At 40.8% G+C, this 24,582-nt stretch overlaps 1 protein-coding gene across 2 annotated transcripts in view; it reads right to left on the reverse strand.

Annotated features, from left to right (window-relative positions):
• Positions 1–23,723, reverse strand: part of LOC141804367 (semaphorin-6B-like) — a 46,424-nt gene extending 22,701 nt beyond the window's left edge. The window contains exons 1-2 of one of the 2 annotated variants that reach the window (XM_074688752.1): positions 23,135–23,723; positions 2,891–3,011 (exon numbers count right to left, since the gene is read on the reverse strand). In XM_074688752.1, coding sequence (XP_074544853.1) covers positions 2,891–3,011 — 121 coding nt within the window. In that variant the 5' untranslated portion in view covers positions 23,135–23,723. Of the gene's footprint in view, positions 1–2,890; positions 3,015–23,134 lie in introns of both variants that reach the window. The other variant, XM_074688751.1, reaches the window with a different exon arrangement.
• Positions 23,724–24,582: the final 859 nt, after the last annotated feature.

Here is a 24,582-nt window from a genome sequence, read left to right on the forward strand (position 1 = left end):
AGTTTGGACCTCAGTCTGTATTGAAGAGGCAGTAATCTCTGACATCACCCTCTGGTCTCTCTTCGCCAACTGCTGCTGTGTGCATACCTGCCCGTCAAGTCAGCTATGCTCTTAAATTGGAGAAACTCATAGGTCTAATATTTGCAGAAAAAAAAGAGTAATCAAACTTTTAAGGATTATTCCTGATATTAGCCCCTCATGTGACAGATGCTAACACGCCCCAGCCAGTTATATCACACATTCTGGTCATGTCCAAGTATTACACCATGCTGGTCAGCCATAATTAATGTCTTCTCAAAGATCACAGGTAAAAACATTCAGCCATGTCCTCTTCTTGGTCTTCTTGGTGTGCTGTCAGGTTAAGTTCCTCTAACTAAAGTACAGTTGTGTTGTGTTGTGTTGCCTATTCTGCCCTTGGCAGTGTGTTGGCTAGGCGTCTCATTCTTACAAACTGGAAAAGTGGTCATCCTCCAACTTGTAATTGGTGGATCTGTGAGGTCAAACAATCTCTTAAAATAGAAAAGATAAGATTCACATGTCAGGGATCCACCAAGAAGTTTGACCAAGTACGGCAACTCTTTATTTCTTATGTGGAACAGCTGTCTAGGTTACTCGAGCCGTGAAAAGGGTGTAGCTTTGGCTTTCGGTGCTCTTTCTCTCTATCTCTCTCCCTTTTTCTCTCTTTCTCTATCCTTTTTTTAAATTTGAAATTGTATTTTATTTAATTTACCTACTTTCACAATATTTTTATTTTATTGACTTTCCTGTGTGTTATTAGTGACAATGTTTAGCTTTGTTTTGTTTAGTTCTCCAGTTCTTTGTTGTTTCTATGTGATTTGTGTTGTATGCAACTTTTTTTATGTCCAAAAAAATCAATAAATATACAAACATACAATGTCAAAAAACAAGTTATCATAAATTTCAACTGAAAAAGAAATTAGCTGTTCAAACCAAACAGTTAATTACCTAGAGTCTAAGCATGTTTAGTTTTGCTGTAAAGGTCGGCTTCTTTGTGTGTATGTGATTATGTGGTTTCTGGTTCTTCTGCAGCCCGCCTCAAGCAGACTCTTGCTGATCAAAACTACCACTTTGGCTTCTTATTTGAAGACGGCTGTTTGGTTTGGACACGCCCGCGTGCACAGTGTGGAAAAAAAAAAAAAACTATAGCAAAGGACTTCTGCATGGTATGAATTTACATTACATGCCCAATTAATTAGACATGCACTGATTGATCAGTGCCGATTTCCTTAATTTTAGGGGATCGATGATCAGCACATTCTTACATATGAAACTGGTGTTATATAACTCTGGAAAGGTCTGACAGCCATTGTTGCTTTTTGCTCTGAGACCTACAACTCAGAACACTTTATTGTTTTTTTTTAAGTTAAAACATAAAGATTTCTTGTTTCACAGGTATTGTTTAATGATTTTCAATAAAATAAGACTGGAACATAGAAGGTATATGCTAAGGGTGGGTAAAAACATTAATGAATCAATGTGTTGAAAAATTTCCTCGCCCAATTCAATCTTGATTCAGCAGATCCTCTGAATCGATTCATCTCCGGTTAGTGAGGGGGACTGTGTGTGTTTTATTGCATTGTTTAAACGAGGGCCCCCAGAGACCAAACAACAAAAAACAGCAGCAGCATAATACAGATCCTTCGGCTTTAAAGTCTGATCTTTAGGTTGTTTTATTGCACCAAAACATGAGGTGACATACCACATATGTTCACATGGGGGCATGAAAATTGATAATTGAAGCATTTAAATCAATACCAAATTGAATCAATATCCGATCAAATCGATATTGAATCGAATCGCAACCTCAAGAATCGAATCGCAACCTCAAGAATCAAAATTGAATTGAATCAAATCAAATCAATATTGAATCGAATCGAATCGAATCGTGAGGTTCTTGGCAATACCCAGCCCTTGTATATGCTGTCAGTTATAAAAAAAAAAAAAATTGGTATCAGCAGGTCAGACTAAAGATTGGTGATCGACCAGAAAATTGTGATCGGTGCAGCCCTAAAGTTAATGTCAGAAAATATATATTAACAAATGCACAGTCAACAAAAACACAGACAATTAATGCAGAATTAATTTTGATGAAGTAAACGACTGATGATTGTTAGAGAGAAGCATTGTAACTTCAAATGTTAAGCTGATGTTAAGGTGGTGTAAATAAGGTTTAGTGTTATAAACACACCTCACATGAACATGTTTCTGATGCAGAAAGGAAACCCTGTCTGTTATCATCATTGTTAAATCCTTCCCTCCCTCTTTTTCCCATTTCTCAGTCAAACGAGAGCCCAGATGAGGTGAAGTGAGGAAGTGGCAGCATCAGACTCTGAGAAAGTTTGAAAGAGGAGGACAACAGCCTCCACAGGGAGCCCTCATCGTCAGGAGACAGATTGGAAAAACGTCTCATCGTCCTTGACTGCAGGGGAGGGAGAGAAAGAGAGAGGAGGTAGCGATCCATCTCCACCTGTCTCCTCCCCTTCTCTCCTCCACCCTTCAGCCCTCTCCCACATCATCTGTAGCACCCCATCCGATCTAATCCTCTCCCTGTTTTTCATCTCCCCCCACCTCTCAACACCTATAGCAATCATTTCTCCTTTTTTCTTCCTCTACATCTTTCCCATGTTTATGAAATCTGCCACTGAGACGCAGTGAGAAGTCTCTTTATTTATCTGCATGCATGGCCAGCTTCAAAGCAGCTCCATGCCAAGGCTCTGACCCTTGACCCCTGATTTCCACATCCACCGTGGAGCCATTTATCTCTATTTTATATACAGTCACACACACACACACACACACACACACACACACACACACACACACACACACACACACACACACACACACACTGCAGGAGGGAGAAACATACCCTCAACGGGGACGTAGCTGAGCGGACTGGGTTCCTCTGGGAATGAGCCATCAGCCAGTTGAAGCAGCAGGAGAAGAAATGTGAGGGGAGGAGCCACAGTCGCCATGGCAGCAACACACATCTACTGTTAACACAAAGAGAGGAGAGAGAAAAATGTCATTCTTATGAATCCGATATTTCCTGTGTGTACGTGTATATGTTGACATTTTGACTTTTTTTTGACGGTGTGCATGAACAAGTGTGTGTTTGTGTGTGTGTTAGATTGAACGGGGTCAGAAGAGCAGCGGGAAAGCTGCTGCCACCAACCTGGCTCCAGCAGGGAGCTAATGTGCGTCTATTGTCTGCTCAGTGATGTAATGGGGATCTATTGTCAGAAATGTCACTTCATTGTCAAACAGAGTGAATTGAAGAGGACGCTCACAGCCTTTTAACACACCGAGACACAAAACATAGCCAGGATTACAAAGCCACTGTGTGGTGGTGATGTCTCTTTCACTGATTGTCCTTCTGTATGGACATATGGAGGTTATACTACAGCTGGTAATTAGACACACAAAAAATGAAACACCAGTCTTGATAAATTAGGGTAAGTGAGCAGAAAAGTAGGAGAGATGAAGGTGACTGACTTGGGAAAGCTGGAAGAAGTCTTTCTTCAGGTCAAAGGTCATGAAGGCTCTAAATCATGAGCAGGGTAAAGAAAAGGGAAACAGGTTTCTCTTTACAAAGTTGCAGGGCCAGAAAAAGGTCATGTGGTGTTAAATCGGCACACACACAAAGAACACTAAGGCCAGGCTCAAACGTCAATGGTTTTTTAAATCATAGGCTCCTTAAAATGTGTCCTCACAGATTCTCACAGATACTGCTCTCTCTAAAATCAGACATGCACAAGATGCAACAATAAGGGCTCATCCCTCACTGCAGGATATCATCAAGATTCAAGTTTGCACTAGCATCATACTTCACATTACATAAGGTCTTGTGATCTCACAGAGATGAAGCACATGAAAACTGAACCAGCGCTGGCAACAAAACACAATGCGAGTAGTAATCTGTCAGAAAAACAAACAGCTGAAATGTTGTACAAGTGTGGATGAGAGGATGTTTTGTTGAAAGTCACAATGAGTTGTCATTTTCAGGGAGAAATGAAGGTATCTGTTTGATTCCTGTATAGGGTTTGCCTCAGGGATAGGGTGTTTACTGTTGATAGAAACTCTGTTTATGGCTCTGTCTGCGTCTGCTATCACAGTCCAGCTCTGAAAACAAGTTATTTACGGGGTAAGTGCTTTCTCTGGGTGTAAAGTCTGTGCTGACAAAGTGAGCAGTACTTTATAACTGTGCAACTTTGACTCATGCCAAAACAGCATGCTAACTAGCTCTAAGTGATGATGCTAACATGGTCTGCATCTTTTTATCAGTGTCAGAAGTGTGTAGTCATGCTAACTAGGTAGCGCCCTATTGGTTGTGGCTGCATGTTACAGCGGCTCTCTTGTCCATTTCTTGTATTTTTTCATCTCTTTTTCATAATCTTTGTATTTGGAGTGGATCATTACTTTGTGTGGCTCATTTGTTGGTCATGGACAACAAACTTTTTGTGTCTTCAGTGATATTTTTACTACTTTTCTCCTGTGTTTGTCTGGAGATCCTACATGTAACCATGGCTGCATCGTTTACATGTGAAATCAGCTGTTAGCAGCCTGTAGCACGTCAATGCTAACTGGTGCAAGGCCTGATGTTTCCCCACAAGGTGAGAAGAAGGAGGTGAGGACAACGTGCTGGTTCTCAGGTGTGAGCTAAGAAGTGACGACATGGACCTGTCCTTCCATCCATCGTTATTGGGAACGTAAGATCTATCTCCAATAAGATGGAGGAGCTAGCTGTGCTAACCCAGCATCAGAGGGAATACCAGAGGGCAGAGTAGCATCATGCTATTCACAGACATGGCTAACGGAGCTAACATCAGACACCAACGCCACATTGGAAGAGCTTCACCTGCTGTGAGCAGACAGGATCCAGGAGACAGAGACTGAACAGACTGCTGAAGAAGCTCAGTCCTGGACCCTGTGGAGGTGGAGGCTGACTGACTGGACAATGATGGACAAGCTGTCAGCATCTTTTTTCTTATGGAGCTTTTTGCACTTTCTATACACTTTCTTACTTTTGTTTTCTTGATTGCTGCAGTGACTCCTGAATTTCCCCTCAGGGATGAAGACAGTATTTTCTATTCTGTTCTATTCTGACATTAGCTTACCTCTGATAAAACTGTTCAGCTGAAGTTTAAAACTTGTTTTTAAAGGTGTTTAGTCATAAATCAAAGCACTGAACAGTTTGAATGTTCTGGCTTATTGCAGGCTTGTCAAATATGTCCTTTAGGGGCAAACAAAGTCAGAACCAATGTGTTGAAACAACCAACATTTACTCAAACACTTGTTTTCCATTGAACTATCCTGCTAACTTTGAAATCCACCTTAAAGGGTCAAACAGTCAGAAACAGGCCCCCTGCTGCACATCAGCGTCTGCCTCACCTCTCGAACAGAGACAGCAGAACAACACGTCTTCACAGAAGTTACTACCAGTCGTAAATGGAGTCAACCACACCATCTAACACACATTTAGATGTAGAAGCTTTTCTGTGCATTTACTCCAAATGCCTGTGGCTCAGCTGCACAGCTTGTGTCTTTGATGTGAGAAGAGTGCAGAAACAAAAAAAGGGAAAGAAAAAGCAAGACAAATGAGGGGAGCGAAAAGGGCGGAGCGGCGTGGTTTTGTCTCGGGCTGCTGAGGGCGCTGCTAAATCCCTGGAAAATGTGGATTTTGAATCAACACATAAAATAAAGGTTGGAATTGGAAAAAATACGATATGAATCCTTTTGCCGTCAAATCAACCTGAAAACCATGTCCCCCAACCCCCGCTTTTATTCCTTTCATCCTCCATCTCTCCCCCTCCATCACCCACACCTCCTCTCTTTATATCTCGCTGCTTGTCTGTTCCAGTGTGAAAAAACCCACGACTGCTTTTCAAAGATAGAACGGCAGGCAGGTAGAGAGGTAGATGTGTTTGTTGCTAAGGTGATGACAACTGCTATTTGAAGTGCACAGATGTACCCAGATGTAAAATGCACACATTTCGTCCTTAAGCACATTCGTCTGTGTTGCCAACACTTCAGACTGTGCATGCGTTTGAATGACAGGATGTTTGAAGACTTCAGTGCAGAGATGGGGGTCATAGACTATACACCGGGGGCCACTTCAAATGAAATTCAAGCCCAAAGATTGCAGGTTTGACATCTCAAAACCTCCTCCTCATCAGCAGCACCAGAGGAGCCCTGAGGGGGAGGAAGGTTTGCTCCCTCTGACTCTCTATTGGGATTCCCTGAACTAGAACTGATTGAGGTTTAGGGTCAGCCTCATTTCATCGAGGCCAATTCATGGGAAGAAGCCAAATTTGGTGCTTAAACCTCAAATGAAATTCTGCTGGTTTATTTTGACTGAAGGAAGGAATAGAGGGCATGAGATGAAACGTGTCGTATTGAGATTTTTACCAGGCTGTGTGAAATACTTGATTCTGATTGGTCAAAACCATGTAACAACAGTGTTTATTTCTGAACAGCAAAAGCTACACCAGGGACGAATGGAGCACACATCATATCAAATCAATCCACAGAGAAATGTCCCTCTGCATGTTGACACTGTGGCACAAATGTTGGTTCCTGTTGGGATTGCAGTGATTCAATCCTGGTACAACATGAACCCCAAAATTCAAATTACTCCATTGGATTAAGCTATGACAACTTAAAATTTGTTGGTAAGTTCAATTTGCTCAAATGTCTGATTTTTCAGAGTTGAAAATAATGATTTCTGAGTAGATTTAACTTTTGTTACTGTTTAAGTAAGCACAACTTAAAATCATTAGTTTGTGACTGTGTTTTGTAACCGTGAGTGAGGAGGGGACGCAGTTGATATGAGACCCTGCTGAACTTCAAGAAGTGTAGCAGTGGCACAGGTTCTCTGTGCTCCACATGATACAGACTGTTTGTCTGTGCATCATAGCATGGACCTGCTGTCTGTGCTCCTTATGGCACTGATCAGCTGTCCATGCTCTATGTAGAGTGGACTGACTGTGTCAAAAATAAATAATTATATCTTTATAAACTTAATTTTTAAAATTCACCAAAATAGCATGATAGTCCAGTCAAAAATTTCACTGAGTAGATACAAGCCAGTAGATACAAGACCCTGTGCCATGGAGCACAGACCACCTGTCAGTGCTGTGGAGCTCAGACAACCTGTGCCCCCTGAAGAACAATATTTCAATGTACAGCAGGGTCTCATATCTACTGCCTTCCCTCTTCACTCACGGTTACCAAATTTATGAAATTAGAGCTGATTTTTGTTGTGACGGCGTTTGTAACCATGAGTGAGGAGGGAACGCTGTGGATATGAGACCCAGCTGAACTTTAAAATTTTTATTAATTAAGATGTTCAGATCTGCTTCAGTTTTTTATTATTACATTTACTTAATTCGCAAGGCAAATTTATTAATATCACATCTTTCAGTTTTGAGTAAGGTCAACTTATTTATGTTTTACAGTGATACATTTTTTTAACATTACTTAATATTTTAATTTGTAACAAATAAGCGTCAGGTTTATTTGATTAAAGACATTTAGTAGAATGATTTCACATAATAATCGAAAATACTTAAGATGCTGAGTTAAATCAACTTATTTCATTCCTTCGTTTTTTATTTTTTAAGGTAACCGGTTAGTTCAGGCTGATGCCAAAGCCCAGGTAATCGTGTGGATAACCTGTCTCAGCCATGTTTTGAAGAGCAATCAGGCTCTAACCATTAGAATACATCAAAATCCTGCCCTGCAATCCAAACAACAGCAGCAGAGCTGGTGAGTGTCTGAGATACAATTAATTGGCAACAATTACAGCAACAATGTTTAAAGTTATGAAATTTAAATGAAGAAAGAGAGTCAGGTTAAAAAACTCTTAGATGAAGGAAAGATGAACAAGGACAGAAATGTAAACATAAACATTCCTGCAGACATCTCTTTCCATTTTATATCATGACCTTTAATATTAACAATAAGTTTGATGTAAACTTTTACTAATGTGGGCCAATGTGAATTCAAATATTTAGCTTAAAAAGGCAGATAAGAATCTGTTTTTTTGGAAGTTCTGGTGAAGTTGAATATCATTAGTTGAATAATTAAATAAATTAATTTTTGAATTGATAGAAAATTATTAAAAGGAATGTTTTGTTGCAATTCGTTAAGTCTTGAGCTGGTAGCCAGGTTCTAAACAGGTTAATATAAGGGGAAAGAGTGGTTATGCACAAAGCATATTTCACCTAACAACATGCATTATCCAAACTTATTGTTTAGAGGATAAGACAATGAAAAGAGTGGAACCTGGCATAGAGAAACAGGAATGACGTGTTACGAGGTGCAGGATAGAATAAAAACCAGACCGCCCACTTCAAGGACAAGAGCCTCTGTGCATGGGGTGCACAATTTATCCACAAGGCCAAGGTTTGTGCTTTCCAGTTGGATGTAATGTATATTTTATAAGTCATGATTAAAAAAAGACACTTCTGGAAATGATATCAGTGCATCCTCTGTCATAGTCACTTCTGCTACCACACTGCTTTAAAAGACAAGAAACGTCAAATCCTTTACATCATTACATGACTTAGTTTGAAAATAGCTGCTTTGAAAGTTATGTTTTAATATTTTTTTATGAGATAGAGGATGCAAATGAAAATAAAAGAGGCTGTTTTCTATTAAGCAGCTAAAAATGCTCTTTTTCAACGTCGCATCATATTTCATCATCACATCGGAGACTTATGCTCCATCATTCAGCCCCCGCTATGTGTGCAGTAGGAGGCTGAAAATATGGGTTGAATCTTCAGACACAAACACATATTAAAAAAGTATTAGGACACTGTCATCACTCTCTCTTTCAGTGTTTTCTCACTCCTCTCTTATCACCCTTTAAAAAAACACAAGAAAAAAAGATGGAGATTCAGACGTGGAGAGCTGCGTTAGACACAGACAGGAGAATAACTACAGACTGAAGAGTAAAATCAAACTTTGTTCAAAGCATGATTCCTCAATGATTACTGTATGTCCCTAAATGTAAGGACTAAACTGCAGACTGGACTCTGATTATAGCTCTTCTTCTCTTTAAATCATCTGTGACTGCATCACTATAAACAGTGTTAGTTTTTGTAAGCTAATGCCACTCACTGACTCACCATCACTCTCCGCTGGGTCTCATAGCTCCTCAACTTAAACGCCTCTCTTGTGGCTGCTATCTTCTTAATCCTGTCCTGTTCCTGCTCTATTTGGCCTCTAACAAACTCATAGTTAAAAGCTTGATATCTGTTGTAGTCAAATGAATTCATATTTTCTTTCTCTTTATTGGCACTTGGTTCCAAACCAGCCCAACTCTTTTATGCTGGTTGTTTTTTTGGTGTGAAAGTAAAACAAACTTAATTCAAGAAATCACTGTGGTTCATTAGTTGTACGTCATATTAAATTTAATAAAAAACTTTGAAATAATTTTCCTACTTATTGATTTACTGATATCTCTACGCGGCAACTTACACTTTTAACCTATATTGCCAAACACAAAATATTTCATACATGAGTTTCAAAGACTATTATCTCAGTTGAGCCCCTGTTTTATAGAGTGAAACAGCCCGAGCTAAAGGCTTATTAGTCTTTAGCTCGGGCTGTATCACTCTCCTATTTAGCTTTCTTCTGCTCTTTTGTCCTTTTTCTGTCTGACAGTTAGGCTCCTGTTTCCACCATCAATACAAAATTAGTTAGGCCTATAGAAATCATTTTTAGCAGAGAAAAACACAAATTTATGTGCTTTATCTCTTCTCTCTACTAGAGGTTGACCGATATGGGTTTTTGGGGGCCGATGCCGATGCCGATGCCGATGCCGATGCCGATGCTTTCCAAATTTGGGCAGCCGATGCCGATATGCATAGCCAATTTTTCCAATTTGATATTCAGGCCGATTGTTAAATAAATATATATTTATCACATTTTTGTGAAACGCAGCAATTTCTGAGCAACTAAAAGAAATTTATTACCACAAGTCGTGTCCAGTCCTCTGAACATTTATTCAGCTTTCAAAACAATGAAATATTTTGTCTGAGTAAACACACAATGTAACAAGCAGTAGTAAACATTCACACTCTTCTTAAAATGTCAAAAAAGAAATTTAAACTTATTACTATAATTTGAACAAAAGTATGTAATGTATCCAAGTGGTTCCACAAGTTTGAGGTGCTCATCTTTTTTGTGCCTGATCAAAAATTGCGTCATTTTATACAACGGATCAAAAATCGGCTTTTATAAAGGAAAATAAGGCCGATGGCCAATAGAGACAAATGTCCAAATATCGGCCCGATATATCGGTGTGGTGTTGTCATAGAGACCTAGACATACCGTAAATCATTCCGGGCGACCCGACCTGGAAGCTAAGAAGTCGCAAATTAAAATATCCTGTAACCAGCCATATTGGCACTGATAATCACATTTTAAAGTGTGGATAACGGTCAGGCATAAATCTAGAATGGAGACTTTTTCAAGATCACTTTCAAACTCCTCGCAGCCCCTTTAAAAGAGAGCTGTACCCCCTATCCACCCTTTATTCTACCCCTTTGAGGATACCACCCCAGACAGATAAAGTTGTATTTTGGCTCTTCTCATAATGATTTCATAACTCATGAAATCATCCACACATTTTAATTATTAAAAACTAATGTTAATTTGCAAGAAGTTGCGGTAATAACAACATCTAAATTGTTACTCATTTTTTAAAATCAGTACTTTTCACATTAAATTAATGCATGTTTACTAAAAATTGTACAAAAAAGTTGATAAAAGTGATATTTTTGTGGAAGCATTTTATCAGGGTTAATAAACACACACAAAAAAAAGAAAAAAATATTTTTCTGTTCATTTTTTTTTTTTTTAATGGGTCAGGCTTTACACGGTTAAAATGCATGTCAGGAACTTGGACATCCTTCAAAACACTTGCTTGGAAACTTCCTGGTTTACAGACAAGAGGAGAGAGGACGAAGGACACAAAATAAGGGAATGAAAAAAAAACCCATCTCACTAATCAATACTTTCATTGTTCTGGCTATTTAAACCCCCCCAGCAACTGTGATGGTTGTAATGTGAGAAGAAACACAAAATCACAACTGTCTTATTTTGTTTTACATAACTCAGGTTGAGACTGTCCCCCCAGCATAACCAAACACTGACACCCTGATCCTTTTCTTCATGAACAGACATTTCCCAGTCTTGGAAGCTGTATATATACCGTACAGTCTTCGGATTTTATCAGCGCTAGTTGCTGAAGTGTCCTCAAAAATTCATGGTATCAACACTAGTAAAATGCTTACAAATTAAGATAGCCTTAAAAAGTCTGTCCTGAAAGCTGTGATGTATGACACTCAGACATGGCGCAGCTAAACAGAGAACAAACAGCAAAAAAGGCCTCCAATTTAAGTCAGCCATCTTTTTTCTTCCTCACTCCATGTTCCTCTCACACACAGATTCACTCCACATGCTACATACATGCAGCCAATCATTGATGGAGTCTCCTCATTAGAGTGCATATTGATTAATGTTATTGATCCATAAGGTAAACCATCAGATGTGAGCCAAGGCCAGTATGTTAAAGCTCTGCTGGTGCTGCTGGTCGGCCTCACAGCACAGACAGTGTTTTAACGCTCTCAGCTGTATAAAGAGGTTTGGGGCAGAGCTTTGACGTTTGATTATCAAGGCCTCTGAGATTTCCCTGCAGACGAATGAAGGATAAAAGACAAAAAAGAGGAGAAGACAAACTGTCTGCTTCAGACCCTGAGCTCATCAAGCTATAAAAATCACCCTGCTGGTGACAGAAAGAGTATGAGGAAACCAGGGGAGTAAAGAGAGCTAGAGGAGACGGGGCGTTATGGTCTTTGTGTCAGACCGTGTTGGCATGATAGGATCAAATGGTGTGACTCGACACGGCTATCATGGGAAGCATGTAATGAAGGTGACAGACACACGCTGTAATCCCGCCTCATCAGGCGACCCATTAGTGAATCACCTGCAAACACTCACATCATTAACCAATCAGCAGGTCATCTGTAGGAGCAGAATCACCTGCTCACACCTCTTATCAGGCCGTCCATATGCTCCATCAGTGACAGCTGATAACCATTTTATTAAGCCTTTTCTTTAAAGAAGTTCTGATGCCATTATCCTTAACAATGCTTCTTAAAATATGGAGAAAAATTTACAAAAACATGGGAAGGAAAGCAATGAGTGCTGATTTTCTATTAGATCTAACCATAGACTGTATAAAAAATAAATAAATAAATAAAAAATAAAAAAAACACTGATGTAGCCTCAACGACTTCATGATGCCAAACAATGGGACCAGCTACATATGAAACACTGACTCAACCTGACGTCTGGTTGTTCTGGATACCGCCAAAGGAGTGAGTTGATGCATCTCTTCTGTCAAACAGCTGAATGTGCCCTCCTGCCATTCAAATCAGCCATGCCCAAATTATGAAAGTTTATACACAATTCTCAGGCCTAGTATCACAAAAATGAACTAGAAAAGCACTCAGAGAGCGCAGACCTCCTCTAAGCATTTTGTGATTGTTGCCAACACTTTAGTCCTACTTTAATGTTATACTCCCTTTCAGCAGACTGTCTGCTACAATTTGGTGTTAGTTGCAGGTTTGAATGATAATTTGTTTCCTGACAATGTTTCCAGAAAATGATGATGACCCAGTACATATTAAATATTCCAGATCTTAGTATCTGGAATATTGCCAGGATCTGGATCGTACTTTTACATCTGTCAGAAATTGTGGTGACTTTGCCTTGTATTGTTTTGCAAAGCAATTCAACCATTTATGGTGGAGTTATATACACATATGGTGAAATGGCTCTATCTTACAATGATAAAGACTCCTTTAAAAAAATCCTGGATCCAGACGATGATTCAGATCACCTCCAAAATTTAATCACTTCTTCTTTATCCCATTTTGAACATTTCCTGAAAATTTCATCAAGATTCGTTTGTTACTTTTTGAGTTTTGTTCACAGACAAACAAACTATTGAATTGAATTTAAAATAAAGACACTTGGTCCTTAATAATGTAGAAATTACTTTTTGAGAACAAAATCATAAAAATCTGTTTTATTCATTTAGAAACCTCAAACAGAGATTTCTCAGCTTTAGGAGACAACCTAAGTGGACACTGGAGAATCTTCACTTTTTTCCATTCTTTCACTGACTTCATTATTCGACACAGGAGGTTGCCTCTTTGTTTTAACTCACCTCACATTCTCTTCTAGCAGAGAGAGCAATTGATGGATGAGTACTATGTACAGTGTAGAGATAAGGAGATGGAGAACAAAACTTAACAAATATTAAAGTATACATCCTTGCAATAACCAACAGTTTATCAGCTGATAAGGAGTTTTTAATATTCCACACAAAATTTGGTTATCTGAATGCAAAATAAATCCTTAAGGTTTTTTTAATGCATCATTAGATGGGCACTGATTAATCTTCAAGCAGCTGTGCGATAGCTTGAGCTTCATCCTACCTGCTTCAGTGTGCCCAGACCTCTATTCATTATTCAGAATGAATCCATACAGTGGGAAAAAAATCCATTTATATCAATATAAACTTAATTATGTGTTGAACTGTAAGGAAATCATAATAGCTGTGAAGCATTATACTATTATCCTCACATCAAAATGTATGCAAAACCACCCCTGAGCGCATTCGATGTGAGCTTTAAAGCCAAATGAAAGCCCCCATAAGAAGGTCAGTCACAGGACTGTCAGTCACCAAAACACACCTTAAAACTGAACATTAAACGTCAAAGAAGTTGCAACAGTCCAGAGCAGAACAGATCCCTGTACTGGTCTGAAGCAGAAACTTCTTGTTACGAAAGTTAAATGACTCTTGAGTTAGTATCTGTTGCTTTTTCTCTCAGTTCTCCTCCACTAGACTAATCCAGTATAGATCGCTGCAAAAACTCAACATTTGTCAACAAAGCTGTCAACAGTGATTTTAGATCTGTTTTTTGGGAATTAAATGACTACTTTAAACTAAACTTTCCTGAAAAACGAAGATTCAAACATAAATCAGCATTATAAAAGCTATTTGTTATTACAGAAACAGTGTTTAGGAAAGTTTTTGGGGTCTGGGGTTTATCAACCATACTGCAGCTGTTCAGCAGAGGGAGCTCTGATTCACTTGGCTTCAAAGGAGCTCATATGGTCTCCATTTTCATACACAGTCAACGGAAACCACTATTTTTTTTACTAGGTGAGTGATGGTGGGATCAGTGCATTGAAAGGTAAGGAGCAGCACAAGGATTACCACAAGTCAGCGAGCTATATAGAAGAAATGTAATAATTATCAGTTTAATATTTGCCCATTATCCTCTCCTCAGTGGTGTCAGTGTTCATATTTGCACCAGGCATCCCAACGAGTTAAGCCGCTGAGCAAAATCAATACACTCTCCTCCTGCTAAACACAGACAGAATAAAGACCCCCTTCCTATCCACACAGAGGAGCTTTTCCTGAACAAGAGGAAACACTGAGAAATAAATACCACAGGCCTGAGCAGCCAAACTAAACCCAAACGTCTCTGATACTGTTCGCGCTGTTGTCGAGCTGCATGAGCCATGACCTGTGCGGCACAAAGCTACGGCACAGCCAATAATTAATCCTCTGATTTGTGTGCATGTGCATGCATGAGACAAAATTTAGACGAGTTAGAGCTCTGCGTATTTTCCTGTGGCGTGACATTTCACTCATCTCTGTGTCTGAACTGATGCGTTGTGTTAAATCTGTTGTTGTGATTAGGTCTACAGGCAAAAACCTCTCTGTCTGTCTGTTTTTCCCTTTATCTCTCACTCGCTTTCTAGCTACTGCAGCCACTCCACTCTGTGCCTTTGTTACCGTAGCAACCAATAGCAAAGCTAGGCAGGGATGTTGTATTGCAGTGGATGTAAAAGCGCGGAGGGCGGGTTCGCCCTCTAACACATAGAATACATGCACAGACATGTGTAAGCATACATACACACATACACACACACACAGAGTCATGCATACAATTAAATATGAAGAAATCTATGGGGATTCAAATGAGCGTGTGTGAACGTGTACATGGAGCTGATACACAGGGAGGTGGGGGTCCCCTCGGTCTCAGTCAGGAGGGGGATGGGGAAGCTGCAAAGATTTTGTCTCCACAAATTTTGCACATACAGATGAGACATTAGAGATTATTTGAAATCAATGGGTCAACAACTGAGAATAATCAATCCAACTCAACGATGCTCTTATAACACATTCACTTCAAAAGATGTGTTCCAACCATGTTCCCCCATCAAAGATATAAAATTTTAGCCTGAAGGAGCCATTAAAGGTGAATAAGGTAATGTAAATAAGATGCCTCAATCTAAAATAAGAACCAAAAGGAAAGAAACAATTTTGAAGTGTTGCTTCCAGTGTAAGCTTTGTTTCCCAGATTATCACGGCAGACTGATTTTTCTTCAAAAACAAAATGTGAAAAGATAAGACATGTACATCCTTGGCTGTAACAGAATTGTCTGAATCCATCCCTTCTTGGTTTCACACTTGCTCCTTGAAAAAAGTATGCAGGTTAAAGCCCGGAATAAAGCAGAAGGCCTGAGGGTAGAAACACAGACATGGGCTAAACTGGGAGAAGTGGGTCACCTTCACACATCAGTCCTCCACCCTGCAAGCTCCACCGCTTCATTAACAGACTTTAAACAGATTTCCTCTGAAAAAGGGAAGGGTTTTAACAAAATGTAGCTTCAAGGGGTTTTAGAGGGTTTCTCTTCAATGGTGATTTCAGATAGCATCATATTAAAAGTTCAAAAAGTTGTGAGGCTTAAAAAATAACTCTTAAAGTTTGTTAACGTAACTATGAAATACATGGAGAATTGGGTCGTTTCAGGCTTAGAAACAAAGATGTAGAGTATTCAAGAGAAAAAAAGTCAGGTTGATTTGAGTGCACACTTTCTGAAAGAAAATCCAACTCAGTGTTTACAGTCTGTTATGTACCAATTCCTTTTTCCCCAACAACAAAACAGTGGCTAGACCACTTATAAGGCTCATATAAAATCTGAAAAATGTAGTTACAAAAGTAGGACATACACAATGTGCTGACTCTGTATTGTTGTTAAATTTGGAGTTTGGAAGTCTCCTACTCACTTCAGTGAAGAGTTTTTGGAAACCAGGACAACAGTGGAGGAATATTCACACTTTAACACTTGTTTCAGCAACCAGGAGGTCTGCTTTCCACTCCATTGACAAAACAAAACTTCAGTCCAAGAACAAAAGCTCAGCTTTAAGATCTGTTCAGCAGTCAACAAAGTAAGCTAGCAGCAGCACACTCTTTAACCAAGCTATCCAAGCAGGAAGCTAGTTTTACAGTTAGCCCTTCCTTCCTGGATCCACACCAGTGGTTTATCATCAATTCTCTTTACGGAGTATCCTGGTCTGCTTTAGCCATAACTAAAAAGACGTCTGTTTAATGATTAGCAGATTAATAATACTCTTTATGCTAACATGGAGCTGGAGCTACAAGCTGGTTAGCATAGCTCACCACCATTAGCTACATCTTTTTCTAGTGCAAGGCTAACTGTTAGTAGCCAACTGACAGTTAACTCATATTGAAAATCACACACTTTGGAGAAGGGCTGAACAATTTATCGTTTTCAGATCGAAATCGCAATTTTAGACAATGCAATTTTGAGATCGCCAAAGCAGCTATTTTTTTGCAGCGCTTCTGACTGACTCAGGATCTGTTGTGTCAAGTATTATACACATTCTGTTTTACAAATTTGTAGACAATCTATGTGTTAAAAGTGCTGGTAAGCAGGTCAACAACACAAAGCCTCTGTTTAGGAGTAGAAGTTGATGAAAACAGATTATTTATCATCACTATTGAGGATTAAAAAATCGTGAATTGCAATATCTGCCAGAAAAATTACATCTTTTCCTAAAATCGTTCAGCCCTACATGTGAATATCCCAAAGCTTGATTTGAAGAAAATCATGAATCGAATTGAAATCACAATATCTGCCAGAAAAATCGCAATTCAATCTTTTCTTAAAATCGTTCAGCCCTACTTTGGAGGTTGTTTATGTCTCCACTACATAAAAAATATTATCGTTAATTTTTAAGTAACAACATGCCTTAGTTGACTTCTACCTCTCTGTAAATGTCACACACCTTGCTGTAGAGTTAAGCGTAGTATTATGAATAACATTTATTGCTGCAGTGCTTGCCTTAGGGTTTTATTCCAGGGCAAAATGGCTGCTGGAAGACTGATAATTATGGATATAAGAAGTCCCTCATAACAGGTGTCAATACCAGTAGAACCACATAATGTCAAAGTAGGCCAGAGCGAAGAGAAATGAATGCCCAGATATTTATTCAGAAGGGCAAACCTGCTCACATGCTCTCATATACAAACAAAGGCAAGAGACAGATATGTTGTTGAGCATACACACCCATTCACTCACCCGTATACACACACACACACAATCATGTTCACCTCAGCAGTGGAATCACTGTGTCAAGTCTTTATCTTATCGAGGTGGAGCCGATATTCCCTCAAGTGTCTGCCTGTCTCCTCTGAACGTCTCTAATCAGAGTTGAGGGATTCTGTCTTTGCTGTTAAATATCCTAAAATACTATTCAATCTGCAGGGTCATTTATATGCTAATGCAAAGGTTACCTCTGCATAGGCACTTGACGCAGCCGTGTGCTACCTGTTAGGTTACGTGGAGGAGAGGAGAAGAAAGATGGGAGGAATAAGCAGATAGTGAGTGATGGATAGACTGAGATGAAAAGGGAAGATGTTAGAGAGAGGAAGAGGAGGGAGATGAAGGAAGAGAGGAGATACAGAGGCGGGAGAGGATGGGAGATATTCCCCTGGGTGTGTGCCATAGGTAATTAAAATAGGATGGACAGAGCTGGAGTCTAGCCAGGAAGAGCTCCATCTCCCCTCAGACTTCTTCCCCAATCAGGCCCTCTGCCTAAAACCAAATGGCTACTAGTGACAGACACACAATGGAGAGGGAAGCAGTGAGTTATCAACTTATAGATAATGAACATGTGGCTAAAGAAGACAGCTTCTAAATGTAAATGCATCGCAATCATACACCTGCAAAATTCTCAAATCTGCTCAGCATAACAGGTGATGTATGTTGTGCTTTTTGTGCCGTGTGTAGATGCACATGACACACACACACACACACACACACACACACACACACACACACACACACACACACACACACACACACACACACACACACACACACGTTTATAGTGCTGTGCAAAGCTGCAGCAAGGGCAAACGTTCCTAACCAGAGTTTGACTGCAGTAAGCACATATACATTCACTGCACAGCTCTGAGCTGGGGGCGAGCACATGAGTATGCAGTGCACGCACTCAGACACACACTATGAGCACAGAGTCGAAGACACACACACACACACACACACACACACACACACACACACACATGAGCATACAACGGCAACAAAGATGCGGTCTAATTACAGAGTGGTGACAGCAGGGTTTTCATCTATGAATCTGACCTGTGTAAAAGCTGTTTTTATTCGATTTGTCACTCAGTAATGGTGCATTTTACACTGTACAAGGAGGCATCAGTCCCAGGGGAGCTTTGTGATTTTCTAATATACAGAACAAAGACTCATCATCTTATGGTTGGGAAATTGGTGTCATTGTCATACCTGCAGAAAACTCCCTTTCTTTTATTTGCTTTTTTTGCCTCCTTTCCATAATTTTTAACCATTTTTTTCCTTTCACTCAACAACAGTGAATTGCTTTTGTCTTAACATGGCAGCCATTACCATACATCTCACATGCTGTTAGTGGCCTCTCCTCTGCTGTTATGAAAAGAGGCATGAGGCTGAAGGGTAGCTCATACCCTCATCATGCTCCTCTTTGTGTGTTGTGATCACCAGTAAGGGTAAATATAGCTCTTTTGGCAGAAGCCTGCTAAGAGGATCACAGCTCACAATAGGTGGTCCACGCACAACTCACATCAAAATGCCAACAAAAAGGAACCTGTGAGTGGATTGACAAATGTGCACATGCGGGTACATGGCGTCTGCATGCACAGGTACACACCCACACACCCACACACCCACACGCTGAGGCAAAACCTCCCTCAGAGCTTTTTCCCCCTTCATGTTGGTATAATTGTGTTGCTGCTGTTCTTCTCTCAGTTGTGACTGGGCCTCTGATGAAAAGCCATAATTAAAAGGGAGAAAAGTTGTGTTTGTTGCAAAAAAAGAAGGGTAGGGTGTAGGAGAGGACAGGATGAAGCAGAGAGAAAGATTAGCCACAACAAAGCTTCATTGGCTGCAAAACCATCTCAAGTAGCTGGGAGACAAAGGACTCGGATGCGCCTTTATCTCCAAATAAAAAAGTCTTCCAAATCCCTGTGGCTAAGCTGCCATAACTAAAGCTGCCACTGGCGTGGGTCCTTGGTTGATTTGTTGGACAACAAAAGCAGACAAATATAAGAAGACAGACAAAGCTAGCTAGGCAGAAAGAAATATATACCTCCCTGCATTTTCTGCAAAAAAGTAAAAAGTCAAGAACCTCAGCAGTGGCATTTGAGAAAAGGTTACTCTGTTATTTGCTTATTTGTTTGTGTGCAGATGCAAAAATGTGTGTGAAAGGCTCGGTAAAAGCATGAAGTGGATGGTCGTTTCCCCACTTCACATTTGGGTGGTGTAAACGGGACCACGAAAGGTGAGGGATTAAACCACCTCCATCGTTGTGAGTTGAAACAGCTGCGATATCACTCACCAAATCGCCAGGCAGTTTAGACAGCAGGAGCAGCTGCACGCAAAGAGACAGGCTCATTTCAGAGACAAACTAACTCTGACTACTTGTTATGGCCCTCACGTACACTAACAGCAAATACACACATATGCACGCACACTTGCATTTATACAGTGCATGTGTCATTATTTGTCTGGTCCTTTGAAAAGAGGGCGTGTCTGAGCTGTGAAACAATGACAGGAGCAACACTCTGCAAAATGAACACACATGTAAGCGCATTATAGCCCACACAGTGTGCACAGGGATGCATAAAAAGGAAAAGCTGCACCTCAGGGGAGGAATCAGTGAAGACAGAGAGTCATAAAAGTGAAGATGCATGGCTGCTGTAAAGTATATGAGGAATTTCTACCATGAAAACAACGGCGAGGTGTTATCACACAGGCTGATACAGCAAACCAAAAGCACATCATGCAGCCACATGAACCACATTTATCTCTGGTTTACTGCACCATGGACAATTTACAGCCGAGTCTGCCATAGGGGGTTCTCCTCTGGTTGTGTGGTGTTACTTTCTCCTTTTAACATCTGGAAGGACTTTTCTAAAACATCACAATGGGCTCTTAAAAGCTTCTCAGATCAGCACTGAGGCGATGTTTTGAATGAGGGCGTTCATTTAGAATACACTGTACCTGCCTGTGTGACTCCTGACCCTCTGTCCTCTTTACTCCTGCACAATGACTCCCTGAGGTGTTTCCTCTGAGGTGGACCCTGCTGGAATAGGTCACCCAGCAGATGCCTGGTCTGCGAGGTTCCCTCTGATCTCACTGCCCTGAGGTCTGCAGACTTCAGCACCCTCTTCAGAGGCTGATATTGTACTGAAGAATAAACAGCACACTGTGTGAGACTGGGACTCCTGTAACTGGCGGCTTTTTAGGAAAATAAGCATCCCTTCAAATCTCTTGGTGCTAGTCATAACTTTGCTTTATTTTCTGATCAGATTAGAGTCTAATCCTGTCTACTTTCTGGAGCAGAGCGAGGTGGTTACTCAGGGGCTGATGGGAGTTGATAGAGCTAGTTTTGAAAGTTCCTTAAAGTTTATCTAAACACTATCAGAGCGTGCTTTGGAATTCCTTCACACAGAAGCATGGCAGTGAGTGGGAGGTTTCTCCAGACTGTGAGAAAACAAGGACATCTAAAGTGGGTGAGGATTCAAATTGGAGAGAAAAACATCACTTTTTGGTAGCTATAAGCGCCTGTCCTACATGGCTTTGGTGAAAGAAAAAGAAAACAAATCAATTCCATTGTCTGGTATGATGGTGGATGAGAAAACAACAGATTCAGTGTCTGAGCCCAGCATTCACTGTTCCTCTCTGAGCAGCAGAGGTATAGAGGAGAAATTTGTCGCTGATTGCTTGACGTATTCTCTTGGCAAAAAGAGGCTGTTAGGTAACAACTCTGCTTCCAACATCTTCTGTCTGATTCATCTCACACTATTAAACACACACAAAGACACACACTCAGAAAAGATCTCAGACAGTCATCTCACACATTTCTCCAAACATGCTCCTTAGCAACCCCAGCTACACTAATCTGCCGTAGATTTACTCCCTTTGAGAGCATGCTGTATTATGCTGCAATCCAATCTCTTTTTTTCCTCCGTGCTTGAGATGGCATGTTTGCAGCTTAGCATGTGTGATTGAATAGGGTCCTGTGTGATCAATAGAGCTCATTAAATGTCCCTGTGGGCAGTTGTCTCACCCTGAGGCTCTCTCAGATTGCTTTTTACCTGCAGCCTGCTCGGCCTCATTGCTTCAAGTGCTTCCAACTTTGTTTGCGGCGTAATTAATTTCCTAATTGAATTACTCAAGCCTGGCCTTTGTGTGCTATTTTCCTAAATGTGGATTGAAGTATCCATTTGGTTCCCTTCAGAGCAGGCTGGGAGTGTTTTTAGGGGGGATTGCTGGGGACTGGGATGGGCGGGTGGTTGAGGCTGAGGGAAACAGTGGCTGCACCTGTTGTTCCCTGCGGTGGCTGTGTGGTGGGGTTAGCACCTGCTCACACGGCTGCTGTGTGGCTGTCTGTGTGGGCAGCAGGGCTAACAGGGAGACCATTCACACCCCTTCAGACTGCTGTCTGCAGCCCTTCTCCCCTCAGCGCTCCTTCACCCGCAGCTCTCTGCTCCATCATTTTCTTCTTTCTGTCGTTTACGTCCTCGCTGTAGCCTGCAAGCTGGACTGCTATCTGCCACACTTTATCCCTTGTGTATCCACCAATCCGTCCGTCTATAACTCTCCCCTCCTCTGTCCTCTTGCTCTTTCTGTTTTTCTGTGCTCTCCAACCATGTCTTTTTGCCTTTCACCTCGCACAGAAACACAAACATAAACAGCAGCAGCTGGGGGCTGTTAAAGTCCTTCTGTCGGAGCTGGACAGCTTTTAGTGTGAAGGATGAAGCAGTAAACAATAAATTATTTGAAACTACTAAATCACTTCAGTGAGCGCGAGGAGGGCAGTGAGTGAGCGTTAACTTGGGCCAAGAAGGTTGTGGATGTGTGCAGTGTGGTTATGTGCAATTCAGGTGATAAGTTATTCTGAGTGAACAAGACACGTTTAGGACAAAATATGTATTTCAGAGAATTACTCAAGTGTTTTTCTTAACACAGAGATGTTTGGATCAGGCATCAATGCATTCTACACTTATAACAGGGCTATGTTTAATTCTTAAATGCAATGAGCTCAGTGCCACTCCTGTTTCCCTAATGTGACTGAGTAATGACATAATCAATTGGCTTTATGGGCTGCCAAATCATCACACATGACCTTTATCAGGAGACCTTAAGCAAATAATTAATAAAACACAGACAAAGGTGGACAATTACATGCATAAATATGACCTTTCATCTGAAAGCAATAAGCCTCATTCACATCTCGACCCACGATCCGGGTCGTGATCCAAATAAGAATTTCGATCAGGCTTTGTGTTAGTCTTTGCAACGCAGTGCTAAAATGTGCAAGAATTATGAGCTCTCTTTCTGCTGAGACATCACTTCAACCCGTCTTGAATGCACAGCACCGAGAGTATCCGATGCAACACGTGAGGGAACAATGATATGCAACAAAGATGATGCAGAAACAACACGAAACTTGCAGCAGAAACAAAGAGCAGTTCGTGTCCACACATGCCCAGGCGGTGCCAAACACGGCATTCCGTTTGGTGGCAGTGATAATAAATGCGCACACGCTGCCTACATAGACTGTACCTGTTCATCCCATCCACCCCTATGGTCTCCTTTAACACATAAAGCATCTCCCAGTCCCACCATTTGGCTCACTCACCGCACCAGATGGCCAGGTAGGGAGGCAGAGGCAGGTGCCAGTCGCCAGCTCGCCCTCTCCGGTCGCTCTAGTCCCTCTGAGTGGAGAAAGGGGGCTGATGGATTGCACGGCTTTCGGTATCCAAAGCTTCAGTGAAATACCAGCAGCAGCTCCTCAGCCGCACCTCACCTGTCTCTGTATGGTCCCTGCGCGCCGCCGTAGCATCACCGTTTAGAGAGCGCGTCCAAAACGCCTAGTCAACTACAAATCGTTTTATGCTTTCTATTCCCTCTTGGAGACACGGAGTCTGCTGTTTGAACGAAACCCGTGGTTCAAAGTACCCGTTTCCTTCCCCGCATAGCCTTGTTCAAGATCCCAAATCCTGCAATTGCGGACTGAGTCTGCTGTCGGGGGGACCGGCCAGTTGTCTGTCTGCTCTCAAGCTACGGATCTGAAATTAAGAGTCAGCAGAAATGCATAATCCTCCCCTTTGTAGAATTTACAGTGTCGAGGTGAAATGTCCAAACCCAGAGCAGTCACAGTGACAGCAGGGGCCCATAATTCACAGGCTCTGAAACCCGGTCCTGCAGTGGATCAATGATGAATGGAGGACCTCTCTCTCTCTCTCTCTCTCTCTCTCTCTCTCTCTCTCTCTCTCTCTCTCTCTCACACACACACACACACACACACACACACACACACACACACACACACACACACACACACACACACACACACACACACGTTTTGTGTCAAACCAGGTGTTTGATGGTTTTCAAGAAGTGGATGGGCTTCAACTATAAAACTGCAAGAAGTGGACTTCACAATTAAAAGAATTGGTTAAGGGCGAATACGTGAAATAAATGCAGTGTCACTCAATCAATCTGTTAAAATAATACGACTCCCATGACCAAGCAATGCGTTCTCACAGACGTTTTGAGGGTAAGGAACCACATGCAATACATTAAATCATATGTACACTGTTTTTTTTGTTTGTTTTTTTCTCGTCCTTTATTTTTATTTTTTTATTTTTTAACTTTACTTTATTTACAGTAAATAGTAAAAAAAAAAATGCACCTTTAGCTTACCCTAACCCTGTAGTAAAATATTTCACAATATACATAAAGTAAGGTTTTGCATTCAAATGAAAATGTATTTCATATGGACAGGTAATGGAAATGGTCTCACACTGCTATCATATTTAGTTAAGTGTACATTCACAGTAAACTCGGACTTCAGAATTTTTTTTAGCTATTTTTGGGCTTATATAAGCCCCAAAACAACAATAACAACAACAACAAAAACAACTCCGCTGATTAGGTAATATATTACCAAAACTAGGTTGTTGTTTTATTCCATATATTTCTCTGTTGCAGGTTCAGTATTGCTGTTGCAGATTTTTCTTCCTATTTTTTTTTTCAGAATACCACACTAAAAAAGTTAATTAGCCCGTCGATCACTGGACGACG

Source organism: Halichoeres trimaculatus, unplaced genomic scaffold (genome assembly GCF_033239565.1).
Source record: "Halichoeres trimaculatus isolate MK-OKI-2021-1 unplaced genomic scaffold, fHalTri1.1 fHalTri1_scaffold_15, whole genome shotgun sequence".
In the NCBI taxonomy this organism is placed as follows: domain Eukaryota; kingdom Metazoa; phylum Chordata; class Actinopteri; order Labriformes; family Labridae; genus Halichoeres; species Halichoeres trimaculatus.